The 22,752-nt window shown below is 29.9% G+C and overlaps 1 protein-coding gene across 9 annotated transcripts in view; it reads left to right on the top strand.

Annotated features, from left to right (window-relative positions):
* The first annotated feature begins 1,594 nt into the window (after positions 1-1,594).
* The window catches only part of LOC113392986 (uncharacterized), a 60,132-nt gene continuing 38,974 nt past the window's right edge, over positions 1,595-22,752 (top strand). For 3 of the 9 annotated variants that reach the window (XM_064216437.1, XM_026629659.2, XM_064216434.1), the window contains exon 1: positions 3,608-4,355. In XM_064216437.1, the coding sequence (XP_064072507.1) occupies positions 4,229-4,355 (127 nt within the window). In that variant the 5' untranslated portion in view covers positions 3,608-4,228. Of the gene's footprint in view, positions 1,813-2,043; positions 2,107-3,607; positions 4,356-6,135; positions 6,238-6,673; positions 6,693-6,759; positions 7,017-22,752 lie in introns of those variants that run through there. The other 6 variants (XM_064216439.1, XM_064216435.1, XM_064216436.1 and 3 more) reach the window with 6 other exon arrangements.

Raw genomic sequence — 22,752 nt, 5'->3', positions numbered from 1 at the left:
GCCATTGTTATTGTTTTTAGACAACTAGGCTGCAGCTGCTTTAACATTCGAATGCTCCTGAGTATAAAGTAAGCAGTTTTCATATTAATTCTTAATGTGTACATTAGTAGATAAAGTGAATTATCTAGTTGCGAAAGTGTTATCCCCAAGGACTTAATCGCATTGAAGTGAAATCGTATTGTTGCTATTGTTTGAAATGCGTTCCAGCTCCTATGACGCGGAGCGATTAACATAGAATCATTATTTGCTCCTAATTAGGAATGTTACCGACCTTGAGCCTCGTTGAACATACCTGAATAATGTACCCAATCTATATAAATTCAACGTAAATAAAACACTTTGGTACAAATATGGTGTAAAATGTGAATTTATCTCAAAATAAATCATAGAAATTTTAATCTAAAAATCCAACCGACCTGCATTGGAGCTGCGTAGTGGATTACGCTCTAAACCTTCTTCAAAAAAAGAGAGGCCCTTGTATAGCGAGACATTTAGAGACTGTTACTTTACTTTTACTTTAATCCAAATCTATCTTTGAAATATGAGTGATAGTAACATAATTATTTTGTGTGTAAATTTTAATAAATTTACCCATATAACACCATGTAACTTAATTGGGAAAAGAAACTACTTAGTTTCTTACCGGTTCTCTTCGGAAGAATCTAAATTTCGAACCGTTGGTACCATTACATTTATTTGAATCTTGTAAAATGACGAATCCAAACTGCTCGCAAAAGCCTACTTGAATAAGAAATCTTTAATACCATTTCATAAAAGATGATATTTTAAGTATAAAATTCAATTGTAACAAAGGTTGCGGTAAGCAAAATCAGTATCACTGTACAAAGTGTTAGAAGGAAGACTACTGATATTTCCGTATTTGAAAGGAAGTGTAGTGCAGTCTTTTTCCGACACTCAATGATATGACGTCATAATATTGATCCTATGTTCTTGTGTCAATTCGTTATGGTGCGCACGCACCTTACTTTACTGATATCTCTTGAAACATCGTTCATATAAAATCATAAATAACATATTAAAGCAATTTTAATGTAAGTCTAATTATATATTTCTAAAATCTTTCTTTTTAATATTACCAAGTAAAGAAAAAACATAAAATACTGGTAACACCAACAAAAATATATAAGGTTTTGTATATGACTCACTGTTACTGATTGCTCCGTGAAGAAAATTAAAGCGCATGCGCGAAAAACATGGCGCTTAACTACGACCTCACTGCAGGGTAAACCAGGCACGGACTGACTTGTAATATACATAAATAATATTTATTGTGTAATATTGGTTACATTATCATATTGATAAATAATTACAAACAACGTCTAAATTTAATAAAACGTTCTTATTTTTTAAATTAATTAAATACTCATTTATGTAGTTAAGGTTTGTGTGTAACATTCATAAAAAATGTACTTTCATACATCGCGCTTTGATTTTAATAACTAAGATTTAAAAAACCGCAGGTCTTAACTTAGCAATTTCAATGAGGTCAGATTTTTAGTACGGTCCTGTGTAGTATTAGCATTCGGCAACGTTCGTTGATTTTCGTGCATTTCCGCGGTCCGCCTTCCAACCCTCGTAGAGAGATGCCTCTACGGGAACTCAAAAAATCTTTACAATGTTTTACATATTACACGCAAAATGAAACTAAATCTATGTTTAAACATAACTGAAATATAATAGAAAGTTAAGTTTATGTGTTAATCTAACTTTAAATGGTTCTGTTCAGTGCCTGTGATAGTTATTTGTTGTGCTAACAGTTCGTGTGCTTCGTGTAGAGTACTTTAAATCAAGGTAATCCACATATTTTAATTGTATCCCTTTAATGAATCTATGTAGTATTGATATGTAACATCATCCTCTCTGTGATATATTTATATATACATATAATTATTATAAATAAAAAACGAATCACGTAACGTGAGTGAAAATAATTATTCGAAATACTCTCCTAAAAATCTTACGAGTGTACCTCGAAAAGAAAAGTTAAGCGTCTGTAGTGACGTGAGTTACTCCTTGTTCCAGAGAGTACGCCATGAAAAACGTCGAGGACGACGATGAATGAAAAAGATATAAATAGGATGCTGGGTGAGTTTATAGCCATATACTTAATACATAAGTTAGTTAGACTAACACTAATTTATATTTAAATTTTACTATATGATTACTTTTTATGTCCTTTATTTGGGCTTGAACTGCGATCATTCCCTTTTTTATTTTTTGCCGTGGGCTTGTGACCGCTGACCAACTGAGATAGGCAAAATACAAAAAGGTTTGATCTCGGAATAAAATATATGTACAACATATACCTCGCGAAAGTTTAAAATAGAAGAAGAATAGATACTATTACTGTATACTGTATCGATTCTTAGAAGAACACACCAGATACTATACTACTTAGAAAAAAATAAATGAAAATACATACTAAACAAAGTAATATTTACTGTTATTGTATTAAGATAAATAATTATGTTATCCAAAGGAATATTCAAAAATACGGTGTTGGATTTTTGGGAGAGAATATGATACCTCAAAATTGTGCAGTTAAAAATTAATATATATTTAAAAAATCACGCATCAATGAACTCTTAGCTGAAAAATATTCTTTAACAGTTTATGACTTATGAGTCGAACTCTAATACTACATTAGTTTCCATTTAATTTATGATATTAAGATTTGAACGAGACGTAGGTACGTTTTTTCTCGAATTAGTGTAATTGCTGTCTTTAAATATAAATTAATTTTACACTTGTATTTATACATCTTTAACATATTTTCCTATTTTACAAAACAAATCTAATATGCGTTCGTAGGATTTTAAAATACTTATAATGGGAATCTACCTTGCCCAGGTGCTTATTACACGCCTTTATTGCCTAGTATTAGACGTCAAGACGATAGTAACACATGACATACATAACCAACAATTTTTTTTTTAAAAATCTATTTAAATAGCAAATATGCTAAGTATATATTAAATGATAAAAAACTAGGACAGTTGTAAGATTCGAATTCGAGAAATACTTACATTAATAAATGTTCATTAAAATGGTAAATGCAACTCTATTCCGGACGTCACGATGTCATTTCTAAGACTTAATCTTGAGCGTGAACAAAATGTAATGAGTCCATGGTTTCACTGTATAATTGTAGTATTATTATAATTTCAATGGCAATTATAAAATATACCGTTTTAGTTTTATTATGAGGAAAAGTTAGTAGGACGATGGAAATGTACAACAAAACTGCTAAATTTTTTCATTAATTTGATCACTTTTTATTATTTTTTTTATATTATCATTAAATTAATAAAATGAATGAGAATTCGCACTTTCAATAATTAAAGAAATACATAAATTATAATAAACGAAAAAAATTAGTGCAAGTACATAAATATATAAGTTCACAATATTTTTTAAACAATGCTTCAAGTACCTAGATATGAGGTCTATGCACTCTTAACACTTCGTTAGGAACGGCACGTACCACCTGGCTATACTGATTACCGCTACGTCAAATACTTTATCCTTAACAGTTGCATTGCCATGCCATAACACAACTGCCCTTCAAAGGTATCACCGGTTACAAACAGTGTTCCGTTTCAATTACCAACCATTCGCATATAATCTACGGACTATGAATAACTGGCGTTAGTGACCCGTAGTGTAAATCGATCTCAAGAATAAAACATGAGCCTTGAGTTAACAAGTGCACAAATGTTAGATAATAGTGACAACTGTGCTTCTTATATTTATTACATGCAATCAAAAATGTTCAACCGCGTGTGGTACCTTATTTTTGTTGTGGTATATTATTTTTAGAGTTATTAAGAAATCACTTCAAGGCTCCCAGAGCGTAAAATAATGTTATAAATGATGCTCCAACGCATTCATAGAACTGACTTTAAACGGCTTGTAGGATCAAGTCCGTGATAACCTACAGATAAACTGAGACTTGCATGTGGATAAACTCGTACGTTAAATAAAAGGTGTAGTGTTTGTTGTTACTGGGACACTAAAGGTGATGTGGAGGATAGAATTAGTTCTACATAAAATCTGTGTGAAGATAGTGCTACGATGTAATAGCAAGGACAAAATAAAGATAACTTTACTAAAACTAAATCTTAGGAAGAGAAAAAAAAGACCTTGAGTGTATGTATCTTAGGTTAGATAAGGGATCATGTTGATAGAGCGTTAGTAATCAGTGGATATGATCGCATTGGTATTGTGCGTTTTTGCCAAGATTATAGACTTGGCGATAAGTGCTTACTCGCAAGAATATGTAAGGGGCACTCAACAGTTTCACTACAGCAAACGAAAACGAAGAATAAGCAAAGGTAGTGTGCATGAAATAAATTCGTTTTTACAGCTGTTATTATCTTTATTGTCAGGGTAAGACAGAACTTGACAGAAATATACAGAAACGTCGCATTTTGTATTTAACAAAATTAGACGTACCCATCTCAATTTGTTTTCAAGTTGTTTCTTTTTGTTAATGTATAGTTACAAATACATTAACAGTGACATTTTACAATATAAAAAAAGCATACGTTTCAACGAACATACTCGTAATCTACCTAGAAGCAAATCAGTAATACGTAGATTGATTAGCTTAGAATAATCTTATTACTTAGAGTTGCTTATCAAATCTCAATACTATTCCTATATACATTTATTTACGAATTATATATAATAAACTATATTATGGTATAATAAATATTGGAAAATAATTCACAATTTATATACAGTAGTACATTGACATGTATAATTTTAAAATATTATCAGTCATATTTTGCAGTTAGCAAAAACATAGGTAAGCGAAATCATTAAATCAGACACAAATAAAATAAAAAATAATTTGTTATATAAATAGAATCTTAACATTTATAACAATGAGAAGATTGGGGACTTCATGTTGTCAATTCTGGAATAATATAATGTATTAATATTCTTATCCTAATATTTAAACTTTGCGCAATTACTATTGAAGATAACTATGAACATCAATTTCTTGTAAGAAAAATACTGTTTTCTTTTTATAGTAAACATAATTCAACAATTTTCTAATTAAACTTATCTACAGTATCATTTTACAGGTAGATATTTAGTAATTGAATATCCATTATTAAATACGTGTGACAGATTAAATTTCACACTAAAACGACATCTGACTTCAATTGATTGAATCACAGCAAAGGATCAACACGCATGTGATCTAAAAAATATTGCTTACTACAGATCAAACTAGATGGCGTTGTTTGTTTTGATACTAAACTTCGAGTATTATCTACCTATTTTTTAATATATAAGTTTCATATTCATTATTATTTCAAATATATTTATTAAAGTTTTTAGGTACAGAGATATATTTATAACCTAAATGTTTATATCTGCAGATTACTTAAATTATTTACATAAAACAACTTTATTGATTAATTCTTCCAAATATTTTTGAGTTGTAATAATACTTATGTACCTATGAGTAAACAGTTAAACTTTTACTTAAGTATTTTGTAGTATACACTTACCTAGTTTCTTATACTTTAATGTATACCTATAATATGTAGATTTTATAAATTGTGTAATAGTGGAAGATTTAAGCTTTGATTATTTGACAAATAATTAATTAATTAACCAAAGGATGGATTTGTGAAAAAATGTTGGGTTTTATATTATTGTGATTACGCGATACACGTTTGTCTTGCTTTGTGAGGTCATTCACTTAGCCCCATATTATTGAGACTTGCTTACTGAAAGTACCGCTACCTTTTCGACTGAGATAAAAATTCGCAAATATTTTCTTAACTACTACCCACTGAAGGTTCTTTTTATGTATACTCATTCTTTGTTACGTTTACGTGCCCAATGAAAAATAGGTCACATTAATACAGTAAATGTTAATAAAAGTAGCGATATTACTATAGTAAATCCTAATAATATTATTTTCTTTTGTCAATAAAATAATGGTTGTTAAAAACCATACTTTGTCTACAAACGAAATAAAAGTAGATAGTATATATATATAACAACTTATAGAATATATCCTAACTTTGCGTAATCATAAATGAAGCACCCTTATAATTTAAGTTTTACCGCAAGAAATGACGACGACGTAGACTAGAGTGAAGTTAGTACGCATGCGTACGTCAGTTTCGCGCATTGCGCCTGCGCGTTTGACGTATTACACGGCGGTGGTGTAGTCAAGATCCGATTAACAACGTCAGTTTTATTAATTTTGTGTACATAATATTTTTTGTGCGAAATCTCGTGGATTGTATCTCTTGATTTGATTTGATTTGTTTTCTTTATCTTGGAACACTAAATCCTCTAAAATATGTTTACGGAATTTTGTTACTAATTATTCGATGTGGAAAGTCTGCTGATTTTGTAATTTTATTATAATGCATAGAGTATCGATTGTTTTTTTTTTACAAATATTAGTATTGTTTTTAATATGTAAACAAAACTGAATATGTATCAATCGCAGTATACTCAATTAATCCCGTTCTATTTATATCCTATTCCCGTCATTCCCTGACACGTGTATCTAACTTCATAGCTTTATGTCCCGCTCACTCGCTTTGCGTTCATTCAAGCGATCATCGGACAACCAATATTTGAAAAGGGAATTTCGGGATAGTGCGCTAGGCGACTAGCAGCTGTCAAATCAAGCGGTACGACGCAGTTTACGCACGTTTTACTCTTACTATTATTATTATAAATATTAATTTGTCATTTCAGTTTCTTTACTTGTGTTTGTCCCGTGCAAAAACAATGTGGAAAGTGGTTGTTAAGTAAATTTCTTAGTAACTTGTATCCTTTTTGACTTAAAAATCAATAAAGGCGCAAAATGTGAGGTGTTTTACCTTCGGTGCCCAGTGAATTGTGATGAAGGAAGCTGATAAAAGATAGTGCGTTATTTTTAATCGAACATTCATAAAGGATACATTGGGAAAAGAAAATGCGGATCAAGACTTACACAGATTTTCGCCCCAATGGTAAATATGTTTTAATTAGCATCATTAAAATCTATAAATTTAAAATGATTTGTGTTATTGCAGGTAGATTTCATGTCTATAATAAATTTGTTAATCGCTTAACAGTGACGTGATCCGTGAGTCAGTAATCTGCACATTTTATCGCATTTTATTGCAGCTGGCGTTCACAATAATTAATTCATCTATAACGAAAATGTGATTTCAATTATTTACTCATTTTAATTTGTTACAAAACGACTTAAACAAACCTTAAACTGCAAGTCAAACTGTATTTGAATTTAGTACTTAATAATAGAATCCAATATTAAATATTTTTAATTAATATTAAATATTAACCTACAATACAATTAACCTTATTATATAGTACATAGCGTCATAAATGAAATAAAAATGTACGTAACACTACATAAATTAATTATTATTTGTCTTGCAATACATTTTCAAAAGACCTTCAGCTTTTGACCGTGTGTTAAGCATCGAATAATGGATTTATTATTTAATCAACGTGTTTATAAAACACTCGAAAATCTATTATTTAAAATAAAATGATATACTTTGTAAGATATTTATTTTCCTTGCCTACATGTTTTCAAAGAAAAAAAGAATCACAAGTACTTTATAGGTACCTATTTTATATATAGGTTTGAACAATACTTAAATGGGGTTTAAATTTTAAATGGTTTAAATTGTAGATTGCGATGACTTGTCCCGTCTGAGTTGGTCTCTCATTGGCGTAATTGAGGCTGTCGAGGTCGGGCGCGGTTTGATCACGATCATGAATGCAATAAAACTTAAATAATAATAAGCTGAAGTATGCGGCGGACTGGTTAGGGCCGCATCAATTCTTTTAACCGACTTCTAAAAGGAATACCTTATATGTTTCACGCTTCTGCATTTTTTCAATATTCTACGATTACTAATTAAACTTTATTCTACTGAAGTAGATGCCTAATTGGTTCTATATATTTTTCTTAGACATATAACAGTCTATCTTTCAAAGAAAAGAAAAATCGGGAAACCCCATGACTAATAACGTGAATAACGTCAAAACCAGACTAGTTTTTTTTTAATATATATGTTTAATGAGTTGTCTCTATTTAGAATGATATTACAAGATATTTTAATAAACATATGAGAAGATAAAATATGGACCTGCAGTAAGGTGTACTACCATAATAGATATAGGCACACAGATCATGATGAATGTTTTCTTATTGTTTTCTTACTTGATTCTTAATTACAAATTGTAATGCAGCTTGATATTATTAATCTACTAAATATAAAATAATTAACGTAAATAAAGTAAAGAGCTATCTTATACCTGTTGCTACGAAAATACTGCACTTTTGTTTATATTACGGGTAAAACAACTCTCATAGCCCACGATGCTAACCGCGTTTATTACTATATAATAGATATATTTATTTAATAAAATATTTAAAAAATAACTAAATCCACTTGAGAAATAACAATAACAAATGCTCTAAAGAGCTAAAAATAACTCAATTTGGTTTTTATTATTATTATCGAAAGGTTTTTATATAATTTTGAGTAAATTATTTGAAATTTTGTGACAAATATATGAATTTGTAATTGTATTGCAATATAGCAGTGTATTTTGATTCAATAAAATTTTGATAGTGATTTTTAAGATAAGAAATTTTGACAAGTTTTATCTATGTAAAAAGCGAGATAAGCACAACCTTTAGTTGGATATTATGATTGATATTATAGCCTTATATAATATTTTCCGTTAATTAAATAAATGGAAAAATAACTCGCCAATATAATAAAATTTATAAGGGCAACCCTTCTACTATGAATCATCGCACTTACAAACAGGACGTGGACATTAATGCGTAAAACAGTCCCGGACTTATTTTGGAGACTACGATTTATACAACGGCTGAATCCATTTTCATATTAGTAACAGACACATGTCATGTCTATTTGCATAGGTACAACATAACATTTATAATTAAAGACAATTTAACATAAATCGACACAAGAAAGACTAGACTGCAATAAATAATAATAAAAAGTGTAAAAGAACGACACTATGCGCTTGTTTGTTCCGTCAATGATATTGCTTCGGATAATGTATTGATTCGGTCAACAGTAAAGTAGATCGGAAGTGAGATCCAGGTAGAAGTGAGGTGAACATTGATATCGTGTGGGCTTCGTAGTTTCTCGGCGGTCATTGTTAAGCTAACGAGGCAGTTTGTTAAAACTTATGGCGTTCTATTGTTATTCCCGATACAATGCCTAACACTAATCTCTGCGGTCCTCGGTGCCGCCATTATAATAGCATTTTAATATGTATCGTTGTATGTTCGTACATAATCAACATGTGTGCAATTAAAAATCATGTAACGAAACTGGTTATGGTAAAATGTTCGGTTCGAATTGTTGATGAACATTTTAAAGAGTAGTTTTGATTTGTATTCAAAACGAAAATTGCACTTTTTTTATTAACTTTCTCCATCTAATACTTCCATACTGGAAATAATTTAGTAAAACTGTACAAATATAACCGATATTTTCTTAGTTTGAACGTGTTTCCGTAAACAAAAAGATGAGAAATATTAAAAGATTATCTTCTAAGACATTCGCATTCTTTTAGGCATAATGATAGTTGAGTCACGTTCCGCCCGCGTGCAAGGCTACCCTTGAAGGACTGCACCCTCGTCTGGAATAGGGGTTCCGCAATCAATCGATTCCACCCTCGCCTTCATCTACGTAAATATTGACCCGCGCTTACAGACTTGAACGGATACACATACGTGGATATATTTTTTAGATTGCAACATTCAATCCGATTTATTTATATGGAATACGACATCTTTATGTTTCGAATTGACAAAGACAATCTTGCATATTTTAAATCAATATAGGTACTTTAAAACAGTAAGTATTTTTTACGACATGTTTTGGCGGACGGACCATCTGACGGCTAGTGAACACCACGGCCTAATGACATGGAACTAAGATGTTATGCTATTTTGCCTGTAGTTACTCACTAATCCTTCGAACCGGAACACAATACGAAGCATATATGATGAGAGGCTACCCAGACGGGCTCGATGTATTCCTGTATAACTTTATTTAATCCATCAGGCATCGACGAATAAATACGTTATGTACAAGTTAGCAAAAGCGTAAAATATACTTTTGGCTAAGAAAACTGCGCTGTAACTTAATGCGTAAAAATCAACAAAAAGTAAGCAAGGCCTTAAGTCATAGTATCGTGATTCAAGAATAGTTGGAATTTGTTCTTGAGTTAGCCGCTTATATAATTCGACTCGCTAATGGCATAATAACATTATATAATGCCAACAGAAAAAGCCCTTTGGTTAGCTAAATGACATTAAAATATTCACTTCCAAAATGACTGATCGGATCCGGTTTTGAAAAACTGATTTCTGGCATATTTAAATATTAAGTAATCGCACGATCAGACTAAAAATAATTAGAAATTTTGATCTGTTCGTGCGATTAGGTAAGAATGTTTTGTTTGTTTGCGGATGCGAGCACAAACTTTGAATAAAATTTATATGAAATTATCACATTATTATAGGATGTAGTTTCAGCACAAAAGCAATGCATATTACCTTTAAATGATGGGATAGGAAACTATCTGACCAGGCGATTTTAAGACGAAAGCTGTTAAAACTATAACAGATATATAACCATTAAAGCATTAAATATCTATCATTTAAAGAAAATTACAGTGTCAAAGATTAATACTGTAATTTTTTTTCATGTGTTAGTTCATTTTGATATCTTTATCAAAATGAACTAATACATTAGGTATTTCAAAATGTATTCTGTAAATAAAATATTATATTTCTATAAATTTTCTACTGTTTACCTTCATACGTACTATAAGATTCGTGACTCATTATGAAATAAAATATTTTTCGTATTTCGTGGGATAAAACCATAATTTTATGTGCGAAGTTAAAAGGCTATAAAGCCTTTAACTTCGCACATGTATGTATGTATAAACATACATACATACATGGAATCTTTATACATACATATTTTATTCAAACATGACATTTATATTTTTACATTTCATTAAATCGTTTCAGACTCATTGAACAAATAAAACCTTATTTAAAAAGGAGTCTTTAAGAACATTAAAGAAATAATTTCATCCTTAATAAAATATAAGGATCAATGAATCTTGTTGCTATGAGACTAACATTATCTAATGGTAAAAGTAATTATGACTACACGTATAAGTAAATACGTAAGTACAATACTAAGTGTTATGTATTGTTGTGTTATAAGAATAAGTGAGGTATATTAATATGAAATGTTGAAAACAAAACTGTCCTTACACAAAAGCAAAAAGGCAAGGGTCAAGAGAAGGCAAACATGAAACGGTACAGGTTCCAAAAAAGGTAACTCCAGCTACGTCGACTCGGACAAGGTGTTTCGGGACCAGGTGATATAAGTCTTCGCATCTGCCTCATTGTAAACCTATAAACGTGCAATGAAAATAAATAAAATAATCTAAAAGAATTTTGACATCTCTTAACAAGTCGAAAAACCGACCAAAATATGTAAGAGTACATATTTTATGTGATAAACAGAGTATTCACTTAGGAGGAAACAATTGGTATAAAATTTCTATACTGCTTAGTTTCATTCGCCTTAAACTCAGATTATTGAAGTGACAAGCACTTTTAAGCAATTTTAAGTTTCAATGAAAAACAATTTGATATATAGAGGTAGTAACAACTAATTAAATTAGCCCAAACTCAAAAATATTTAATAAATAGCCATTAAAACATTCCATTATTTCCCTCCTGGCTCCTATCAGATCTGCGCCACAGCATCAAATATTTGTAGTGTCATCCGAATTACATATAGAATCGACAAGACAAATATGTAATTAAAAGTAGGTTAAAATTGATTACCTTGATTTGCTAACGTATTTTGGCTTCAATAGATTATTAAATTCAATATTTGGATCCAAGAAACATATTTTCAAAGTATAAAAATACACAAAAAATATTGAAAAATACAATAATATAAAATATATTACAATAATTTAAGCTGAGTAAGCGGTTGTTGTCAAAAACGTGACTATAAAATTGATTTAAATAAACCTATAGTGCGGAAGGCCTTATCTTATTTGAAACTAAGCCGTACCCAAAATAATTCAATCGGAATTTTAAGCCCTAAGGTAAACCTCTTACACAAAAGAGCACCCATTCGATTTGGAATTCAATGTATTCGTAAAAAATCTTTTAAAAGCAAAACAAAAAATATTGATACCTTATACATTCCTTTTTAAATTTATTTTGGAATGTTCAAACTGTTTTTTTTTTAAATTGTAAGTATGGTTATATATATTTAAAGAAGTCGATGTAAAACATAGTTGCATAACCAAAAAATTTGAAAAAAATCAAGGGAAATTACGTGATTTTGAGGATTATTCTAATCAATGCTTTAAAGCAAAAAAAAACACAGATTTTTATAAAATTGTAAAAACTACACAACTATTACCTGACTACTAGGTAGACTTACTTTTTACATAAATATTGAGTGGCTTGGATGTCAAGAGAACACTGTTTATTATTATTATTTTTTAAGCAAATTAATCTTAACCGATGATTGCGGGTTCAATCCCAGGTACCACTGAGTTTCTATGTGCTTAATTTGTGTTTAATAATAATTAAATTCTCATATTCATCTGCATGTGTATAATTTTAATAAAATAAAAATAAATTCTGCTACATATGTATCCACCAACCTCAATAGGTTTTCAATCTTTACTGTTCCAATGAACAGTATGGTGGAATTAGCTCCAAACCTTCTTCTCAAATTAAGAAGCCCATAGTCCAGTAGTGGGACATTTACAGGCTGTTACTGATTTACTTTTTAAATATATATTAAGTGTACTTATACTTGGTATTAAAAAAAGTATGCCAGCCATTGCTTTGTCTAACTGTAAGCTGACTGTGTTGCCTTTTATATAAATACTCATTTCAAATGAATCACATTCAATGTAATGTAATTTAGAAAAAAAAACATTTCGGTATAGCTATTGGGCTTTGCACCCCATAAATAAATCTCGAGGCGCTGATAAATGTTTCCTTCACAAAAATATATTTTCCTTATTTTGAAAGTAAACATTACACTTAGCAGTGTATAGATAGGTAGTAGAACATCTACCTGAAGTAATATAATATACTACCTTATTTTATTTCAAATTAACCTTTTTTCACGAAACTATATTTTTATATCTAATCTAAATATTATTTTTCATATTTGTAAACGTATGCCTATTGTTCAAATTATAGACTAATTCACATAAATACCTTCCTTTTTTTCGCAATTGTTGTGATGTTATAAATATATACATACAAACTGGTTTTGGCTTTTTTCCTGGAAACTAAAGTTAGGGTGAACTAGAGCGGTCCCCCGCGTACTCCCACTGTCTGAGTCGATATCATTCTATGATTCACAGGGAAAGAAAAACAAATCGTACAATTATAAAAATAAGGTTTGTTTTGCTCTGAGAAATACATGTAGTTTTTGTAGCAATTTACTTTCTCTCTTTCTCGCTGATAACCTTTTAAATATATATTACTGTGCTAATTGTTGTTGATCCAAGAACCTTCCTTTCATTTCAAAGTCCGAAGTCTACTAAGAAGTAAAATAAAACGAGAATTATCTAGAATATGTAGTCTAAATGTGCGTTAAATTAATCCACTTTTAAACTTAAGTATGATTGAGAATGTTGAAAGCCCTTTAGATGAGGAAGGCTGATATTACTCTGGCACGTTATTGCGGCCCGAGGCCGGGAGCGGGGAGTTTGCGTGGCGTGACTGTTTTATTAATTTAATACTCGCACCCTAGAAACTTAGATAATATTCATTAAAAAGTCTATGCAGCCGACGTTATAAAGAACGATAAGGTATTTAAAAGGAATCACAATACATTGATTGATGGGTAAGAATTCGCTGAAATATGTTTTACTAAACAAAACACTTGCGGTATGACGTCATTTCTCTTAAATTGCTATCGAAAAGCCTACCGTCATATCTGGGTCATAACGAGCACAACACAAGTTGATTACATGTTGCGATGAGCAATGACGTTCCGTCGAGAGGATAAAAATGGTTTCTTGCAGAACAATAAAATTCACTTTCGAAGCGCAATGGAATTTACTTACATGAATAAGGAATAAGAGTTTCCTTTCGGCACACGATTAAATCGTGCAGTTGTTGGCTTCGCGACGTTTGGCGCGACGCCAACTTTTCCTTGCAATTTTACTGCTCGCCGGCTCGATATACGGACATTCTGCAGGCACATTCTAGACGAGATGGCAATAACCTATCAGTTGAACAGTCAATGTTTACGGACTGCAATACTTACTTACTAACTTTCTCCAGCATATATGACACGTACATCGTAAATGCAAATTCCATTCATATTACTAGTCATATATCGTGTCAAATAAGTCATAGAGCTCTATGTAAAATCACTTCTGCGGTCTAATTTACCCACAGTATTTAGTAATTGGTATTATTAGAATTGTGATAGTATTTTAAACTTTATATCATATGTCTACCAAATGTTTTATTGTGTATATGTTAAATAATACTAAAGGAAATGATACTGCTTTAGCAAACGTATATTAGCAAAATGCACGACCCAGTTTTCTGCAATATGGCGTAATGTAGAGCAAGGTTTAATTCTTATAAATCTATTGTTTAAGTTGTCAAATATTCGGATAATAAAATATTAACTGAAGTAAACTTATACTCTCGCCTATGACATCATTTTTACAATTGTACTACACAAATAACCTTTTAATTATAAGTCTAAAATATTATTTACATTCTAATAAAAATAGTTTCGTCTGGATAGCTCTTGTAATAAGTGTGTCTAAAAATAATGCGAAAGAATTTAATTCTGATGCTCTCAAGACGTAAAACAGACACTCTGGCATATCTGTCAGACATGAAGTGTGAAATACTTCGCAACGACTTCCAAGATATACATATGTACATACTACAGGTCTGTATGTACACTCCTACTTAATCGCGAGGATTTTACAGGTATTAAAAGCGAAATTAGTACGTCGCGCCTTGAAGCAATATAAATACACTGACAATAGGATTAAACGAAAAGAACGGGTTTTCGAGACGGTAACTTAAGACATTTTCGTGTTTAATTTTGTTATATATCATTAAATATTTAAAAAAAAAAGAAATGTACTGTTCAATGTATGTAACGTGTTTAATTCTTGGTAACTTTTTTTCATATCTAATTTGAATATGCGATGTTATCTCATTTGTAATTTGATATTTCGTATCCGTACCAATTATTTCAAAAAGTATAAAAGACATGGTGTTCTTATTTTCAACTTCCTCGTTTCTGTGACAAATGGCTATATGTCAACCCGTCAAGACTTTCGTCTAATAATGATTCCTTTTTGGGTTTCGTGCCTAAATAATTAACGACTCGCTCCATAATAACATATTATGTATGTGTTGTCTCTCCCACTAAAATACCTTTCTATGCAAACTTAATCAACATAATATCTTGCTTTATCTGCATCTTAATGCACACCTTACTCATTCTTTTAAAGAATTTTGATTGCTTCATAACCTTATCAACTGATAGATATTTAAGAAGAGTTATAACTCTTGTGTTATAAACACACTACCTGCCTCGTTGTCCTAGAGGCTAAATGTAAGGCCGCAGATTCGGGTTCTAACCCCAGGTCGAGTCAAAAAATAAATATGATGCATAAAATTATATTTCCATGTTTTTAAGTCTTAAACGGCCACTTTGTTACGTATACGAACTATAGATTTAAAAGTTGTTTTTAACTTTTCATACAAAGTGGTTTAGTCAGCTTGCCAACATTGTGAGACGTCTGGCGATTCTTTCTCAGACTACTTTGATATAATTATATGTGCTATGCAGCATATTTCGTAAGGTTTACATACAGACAAACAATAGAACATGTCTAACTCTTTGTAAAAGTTCTACTTCCTAACAAAACTTTTGCTTATTTGTATGATATTCCACTTCTCGTGTTGTTTTTCAAACCTACCCATCAACATTTACAAAATAAAAAAAAATATATATTCAGCTGTTACTTTGTTTACTTTATTAATAACAATTTTATAATATTCATAGTAATTATTATTAATTTTAGTCTCAACATCTGTAAAAATGAAGTGGCTTTAATGATTATTACTCACAAAGTTACCATTATTGCAGCCGAAAGAATGGAACATTAATTAAAAATCTTATATGAGTTTAAAACTATGTACATAAGTACTTTTTATTGTTACGTATTTCAATTCAAAATTTTGCGAATAATTGTGGGATAGCTTCATATTTTGTGGTACTGTTAATCTTACAATGAGTAACTCGTTCTAACGAATTATTATGACAATTAAACAAACGTCAGATTTATAATGATTTATGTGATTTTTACACAAAACCTTTCATGAGTTATTACGTTTCATACTTTATGCGGTAGTGACCGCAGATCATGTCACCGCATTTGATTGGCTTAACCTACCTACAGTCATTGAAATATCAATTGCAACATTGTTTGTGTTATTAAGATTAGAACATATTGCGTTTGTCGCAATTTTATTGCACATTCGTTTTCCGCCCACCGCACCTGATCGATCGTATTCTGCCAAGAGAGGTCTTGCCAAGGTGTTTGCCGCGGGGGCGCCAGCATTGACTCTGCCTTTATTTTTAAAACTTAAACTAACGAGTGTAAATTTCAGCCCACGATGGATTGCGGCATTTAACTTTGTTATCTTTGCTTAGATTGAATCAAGTTGTCATCGTCATCGTTAATTGTACGGTGTTCGCAGTTTGCGACTCTTTTGCAAGTTAGCAAAACAATAGAATTGTAAAATATCATGAGGATTTCAGTCATTGCACTATATAATGTGAAAAAATATTTTTATATTTCTGACGTGATTGTCTTTTATATAAAATAGTAATCTAAGAGTATTTTTTATCTAAAAATAGTAATCAAAACATATGTTTTTCCGTTACTAAAAAGTCCTTTACATTATCTGCATATTAATTTAGTAAAAACTTTGTTAGCAAATATTATCCTATAATCCTAAATGATTTCGGTAAAGAAACTATTCTAAAATTTTATTTTTACAAGATATTTTAAATACCAAAAAGTATCGACAATTCAGTACGCAGATTTTCTTTTGATAAAAAAATATTAAGGTTATAAGCCGTCTTGACAAAGTTGATATAAAACACGTGGCTTTGAAACGAAGATGCCGGGTTTAAACTCTAACATAACTGAGTTTTTATCTGCTTGACTTGTGTGTATAAAAAGAAATAAAAACAACAAAATGTGTCGTATGTTCTGCCACACATATAGCAATCAGCATCACTACAGCAGACTGGTGGAATTATCCAATTATTCTCCTAAAGAGGAGGCATCTGACCAGCAGTAACATATTTAAGAGCTGTTACTTTACTTAAGGTGATAATAGAACACGCCGTGTGTTTGCCGATCTATAATTCTAGCCGCACTTCGTAAAACAGTGACCTAGTTTAAAGCGAACGACAAACAGTATGACATTGTTTATTGTAAAGTGATTACCTTATTTCAACCTCTAAATTGGGTCAGTAGGTACATATGAACGATAATCATAAAAAATGATTATCCTTATAAATTCAAAAATTATGTCTCAATTCCACTGTAACCTTATTAAAGCATACAACAATATTTTTATGGTTTCGCACAACTTGATACTGATTTTTCGTACAAAAGTTTATTAAGAAATAAAAAATTTCAACGGTTTCATCTCTATAGCCAAATGGTCAATGGTTTAATCTAAGGTATTCCAGGAAAGATTAGTGTAAAACAAAAACTCTAATAATAGATTTTTAATTGAAATATGTTTGACTATCTACATGTAAATTCAAGTTCTCGTCTCGAGCTGAGCGAGCATTAGCCGTTTGCTTTCATTCAACATTTATTTCTTCTATATCTTCCTACCAAAAATGTCTTATAATTGTATTCGTACGACGCACCGTTCATAAGATATTTTCAAAAGTTATTTTTCTTTACCGACCTCACTTTTGGTACAACATTACACATGTATATTTAATATATATTGCTCATTATTTTTTAGAAAACCCGTTCTTATGTATAAAAAAATAGAAAGATTACAAATAGTAATAACAAGTATTTAGCAGGAAAAATATTTTATTACAAACAATCATACACATTAAAATAGACATCCTGTTATGTACAAATATATGGTGAGTGGAGTACGTATAAATTCATTTTACTTATTTGCAATAAAGGGATACCGCAAAACAAAGCTTGTTATGTTAATTATTATTAGTTATCATAAGTAAATGGGAAAAATCTTCTTTATATTTGTATAATTAACATTATATATAAAATAAAAAACGAATATATGTCAATGAATTTTAAGTGGAGGTTGAAATAATAAAATAAGGAAATTACATTATTTTTATAAATATATTTGTGTTATCTATATCTCGTAACTGTCGTTTTATTGAGGACTTAAAGTGAGTCTAATATAGGTATATATTAGACTGAATTTTAATTATTTCGATTGCGGAAGTTATATCTAAGAATTACCAACAGTTTTTATTTTCCCAAAGTCTTACTGAATTTGTAATTGAATGGTGGATGCGTCAAAATTATAATTGTTAACGTTCACAGTCCATGACGAAAAAGCCGTTTATTTCGCGTCGTGGGAATAACGCCATTTTGCTAATTTAATGTGTATTGCATCTCTGGTCACAATACAATGAGGCTGTAATCTGACGATTTTATCTTTTTACATACCGATGCTTTTAATTCGAAGTCGTTTAGTTTGAGCCGTTGTTTTTTTTTATTTGAATATCAGTTCAAGATAAATCAAACGTAAAATTCAGTTCAAAAGTATTTTTACCAATTAATTAAAACCTATGAAGTGTACCGATAAAGTAAAAATAACGTAACATTAAAAAGTAACATGAAAACAGGTTGCATAAGTTTATATCGAATTAGATAAAAAATATTCAATATTTTTAGTAACACTAGCAAATCGTTGTATAATCAAGTATCAACTATTGACATATTCCAAGTATCGAGACACGTAATATTATTACAAAATAAAATTTAAGTTTGGCATATAATTTTAATACGCATTTATAATAATTATTTATCACATATAAATGGTAAACTCCCAAAGATCGAAACAGTTATAACGTCTTTACCACTATTGACTGCTGTATAATGATTAACACAGACGTCATCAAATCATAAAATAATATTAAACATATAAGATTCGTAAATATCTAGATAATGTTTAAGATTACACAAACACGCGCTGTAAGTACATTATTATATTTCTTTTTTATACTCAATCATTTTATTTAAGTAATAAAAGAAGTATATATATATATACAGTAATAATATAAATGATTTAGGAATTAATCATCTTACCAAAATTTAATTTATAGTTAATAGACAACAATAGACACAAAAATACTTAATTAAATGGGAGTATGTATTTTAAGTAGATATATTTATTATTAAAATACTTTTACAGATGTTATGCTTCAATACTAATTTTTCACTCGTTTTGAAGGGTTATATTGCCTTCTCTTTCTGTTTTATGTACACTCAATATAATCATTTCATTCTAACATAGCACTGACGGACCTTCATTAAATAAAAGTGTAGTCAGTCGAAATATAATAAGTGGGTATAGTTTGTACATTCGCGGAACACAATATTACATTTCGATACTTATCTAAGAGTTCCGCAGTCTGACTTTATAATATTCAATGCTTGTAAATCTTGTAAAAACATTTTTTAAATATATAACTTTTAAAATAAGTAGACCTTGCCTAAATTTTTTATATTTTAACTGTAATTATAAAATTGACAACTTTTTCTAGAATACATATACATGTGTATTCATATATATATATATATATATTCATTATATAATTCTAAACTGGAATTCCAACTTATAAATTAATATTATATTTACATTTTTAATTATTTTTTTTTCTCGCTATAACAAAACTAATGACTCGATAAAGATCTTCGGTAATTACAATTTCTGCTAAACATTGACCAATAAAATGTATTCAATTTCCATGCAATATATAAACTAGTTTCAGACAAGTGTATAATAAATATTGTCCTATGATACATTATTGACATTTGCATCATTATATAGCTTTTGCTTTCCAATTCCTGGAGTAGAGATTAAAAAACAACTTCGACGTTGACTTGACATGATATGATTGGACAAGATGTTGAATAGTCTGTGGTATACTTTACGGATTCGTGAAAAAATGGCATTTTACACGACTACGTAGTTGTTATCCGAACTTTGAAAGTTGATTTAAAATGGATCTAAGTAGTTAAGTGGAATAGCGTTATATTATAAATAAATAAATATAATATATATAAATCAATAACTGTTTATAGTACATAATATAGTAGTTATTAGAAAATCGAATGGAATATGTAAATCTAAGGTTTCTTTATATCTACTCCTGCTTCGATTGGAATCAGCTATAGCTATAACTCGGTGAGGTCTATAAATAATATTTCAAGCAGCAAAGTGTTGTATATATTCTAACATGGCTATAAATGGGAAGCTGAATCATCGTAAATGAGATCAGAATATCTCATTGACATAACGAATAGCAAAGCAAATACCTATCATTATATCAAAATAGATTGTAAGCTTTGAATCTATAAATAGCCATTTTCTATACAAAACAATATCGGTCTATTTTATTGTTTTACAACATGAATAGTCTTATAAACTTATATTTCTTAGTTCCGTATATTTAATACGTTTGTTACGTTCATTGAAGTTAATTAAAATATGATATAGCATTCTAGTTTTATGATGAATAAATAGTAGATAGAACTTCGAGTATATATGTACAATGTACATACATACATATATATTAAAGGATGTAAAAATGCAATTTAGCATTTTTTTTTTTAATTTGAAAGGCTTGCTACTATTCAAGCTAAAATGTTTTTTATTCAAATGAGCTCCTACCTAACATTTCATACATTATTTATTATTTAATAGTTGACTATCATTTTCCAAGATGACTTAAATGTGGAAGCGATTACATATATGGTAGATATTATCAAAAAAAAAATACATTTTTCTTTGCTAATAAGTAAAGGTACCCGTTTAGTCAATCATATTAAATGTATAATTTGTAAACAATTATTTTGGTCAATCATATACCCAAATACGCGATTCGATGTGTTACAGAGTGGAAATAAAATTAAAGATTTTTGATTATCTGATTTTATTTAAAGTTATATGCCTTATTAAATATCTGAATTATCTAAGAAATACCTCACTATAAACAGAAATAATCTTTTGACACTAATTTGAAATTGCGTGCAGCGTGCAGCTGTTGACACGATACGATTCCAACGTAGGTTTCTGCCAACGATTGCAACCTACATATTACTATATTTTATGATTTTCTATTAATACAAAGGTAATAAATCTACAAGGCTGTTTCACTTTCTTTAATTAAATTTTAAATATAATTTTCGCTTAAGTATAGAGTACTAAACTCGTCAAATAAAACCAGTCAATTGAGTTTGATATAAAACAATTTTCAATGAAACATTTGTTTTTAAACACTTTTCCTTTTACAATATTTAAAACACGGTTTTGACAAATCTAATAAAAAGTAATAATTTCAAGCCATGCGTCGTTATTATTTAATGAGGATATAAATTGATTGCACATAGACTGATATATCAAACGCAAAAACATATCAAGACGACTAATTGCGGCAAAGATGTTAATGAATTTCTCATTGAGTAGATATTAAGCAAACATTAGTGCCTGCAGCGAAAATGTGTTGAAAATAATAATGGTTGTTGCATACGGGTGGTGGGCGGTCGTTAGGACAGAATAGCTTTTAATATAATATAGGCGCAAATTGTAGGTTATACGCCTTTCTTTATCAATAACCATCTGGTTTTAGCTCCACCCTGAGAGTAGCGCGGATATTAGATGCATAATAGCAGGACGCGCTAAGCAGATATGAAGAAGTCAATTTAATATAATGCTATCTTAGAAACAAATTAAAACAAACGTATACTTGAAATTTTACTACCTCGAAATTTTATTCTATGTTAATTTTATCTTAGTCTTAATAAGTTAGAAAGCAAAAAAGACCTACGCCTATTAACTTTATACAATATTGCAGCTTAAGCATATTAAAAACCCACTGGCCATGACAGCAGAGATGTTTGTATGTGTGCGTATGCGGGCTATCAAAGCGAAATCGCCAGATCGCTGTCGGGTCGAATAAAACATTCGTCATGTTGATACGACCCACGTTGTGATATTCATTTGAGGGCAAAGATATATAAAGTGAATTCCAGGGTCCTTTTTTAAAGGTTTATTTAGTTAAGTCTGAAGTATATATCCATGTGTATTAACAGAAAGCCACTGAAGAGATTTTATTATACATACTTGTAAGCTTTGCCCTATGATAGACAAAAAGAAATGTTATTCCTTTTATGTTACTTTAAGTTAATTATAAAAAATCTTACATTAAAAGAACTTGGTAAAGAAGGCTTTGTGTTACTCAACGTAGAACTTATTGATTTTCATAGAAGGAAAATAACAACATTCAAACCTATGTACACTGGTGGAAAAGAGTACCTAATGAATTC

This window comes from Vanessa tameamea, chromosome 12 (genome assembly GCF_037043105.1).
Source record: "Vanessa tameamea isolate UH-Manoa-2023 chromosome 12, ilVanTame1 primary haplotype, whole genome shotgun sequence".
NCBI lineage: Eukaryota > Metazoa > Arthropoda > Insecta > Lepidoptera > Nymphalidae > Vanessa > Vanessa tameamea.
The sequence above is the reverse complement of the archived record's forward strand: the minus strand, read 5'-3'. Positions and strand labels throughout refer to the sequence as shown.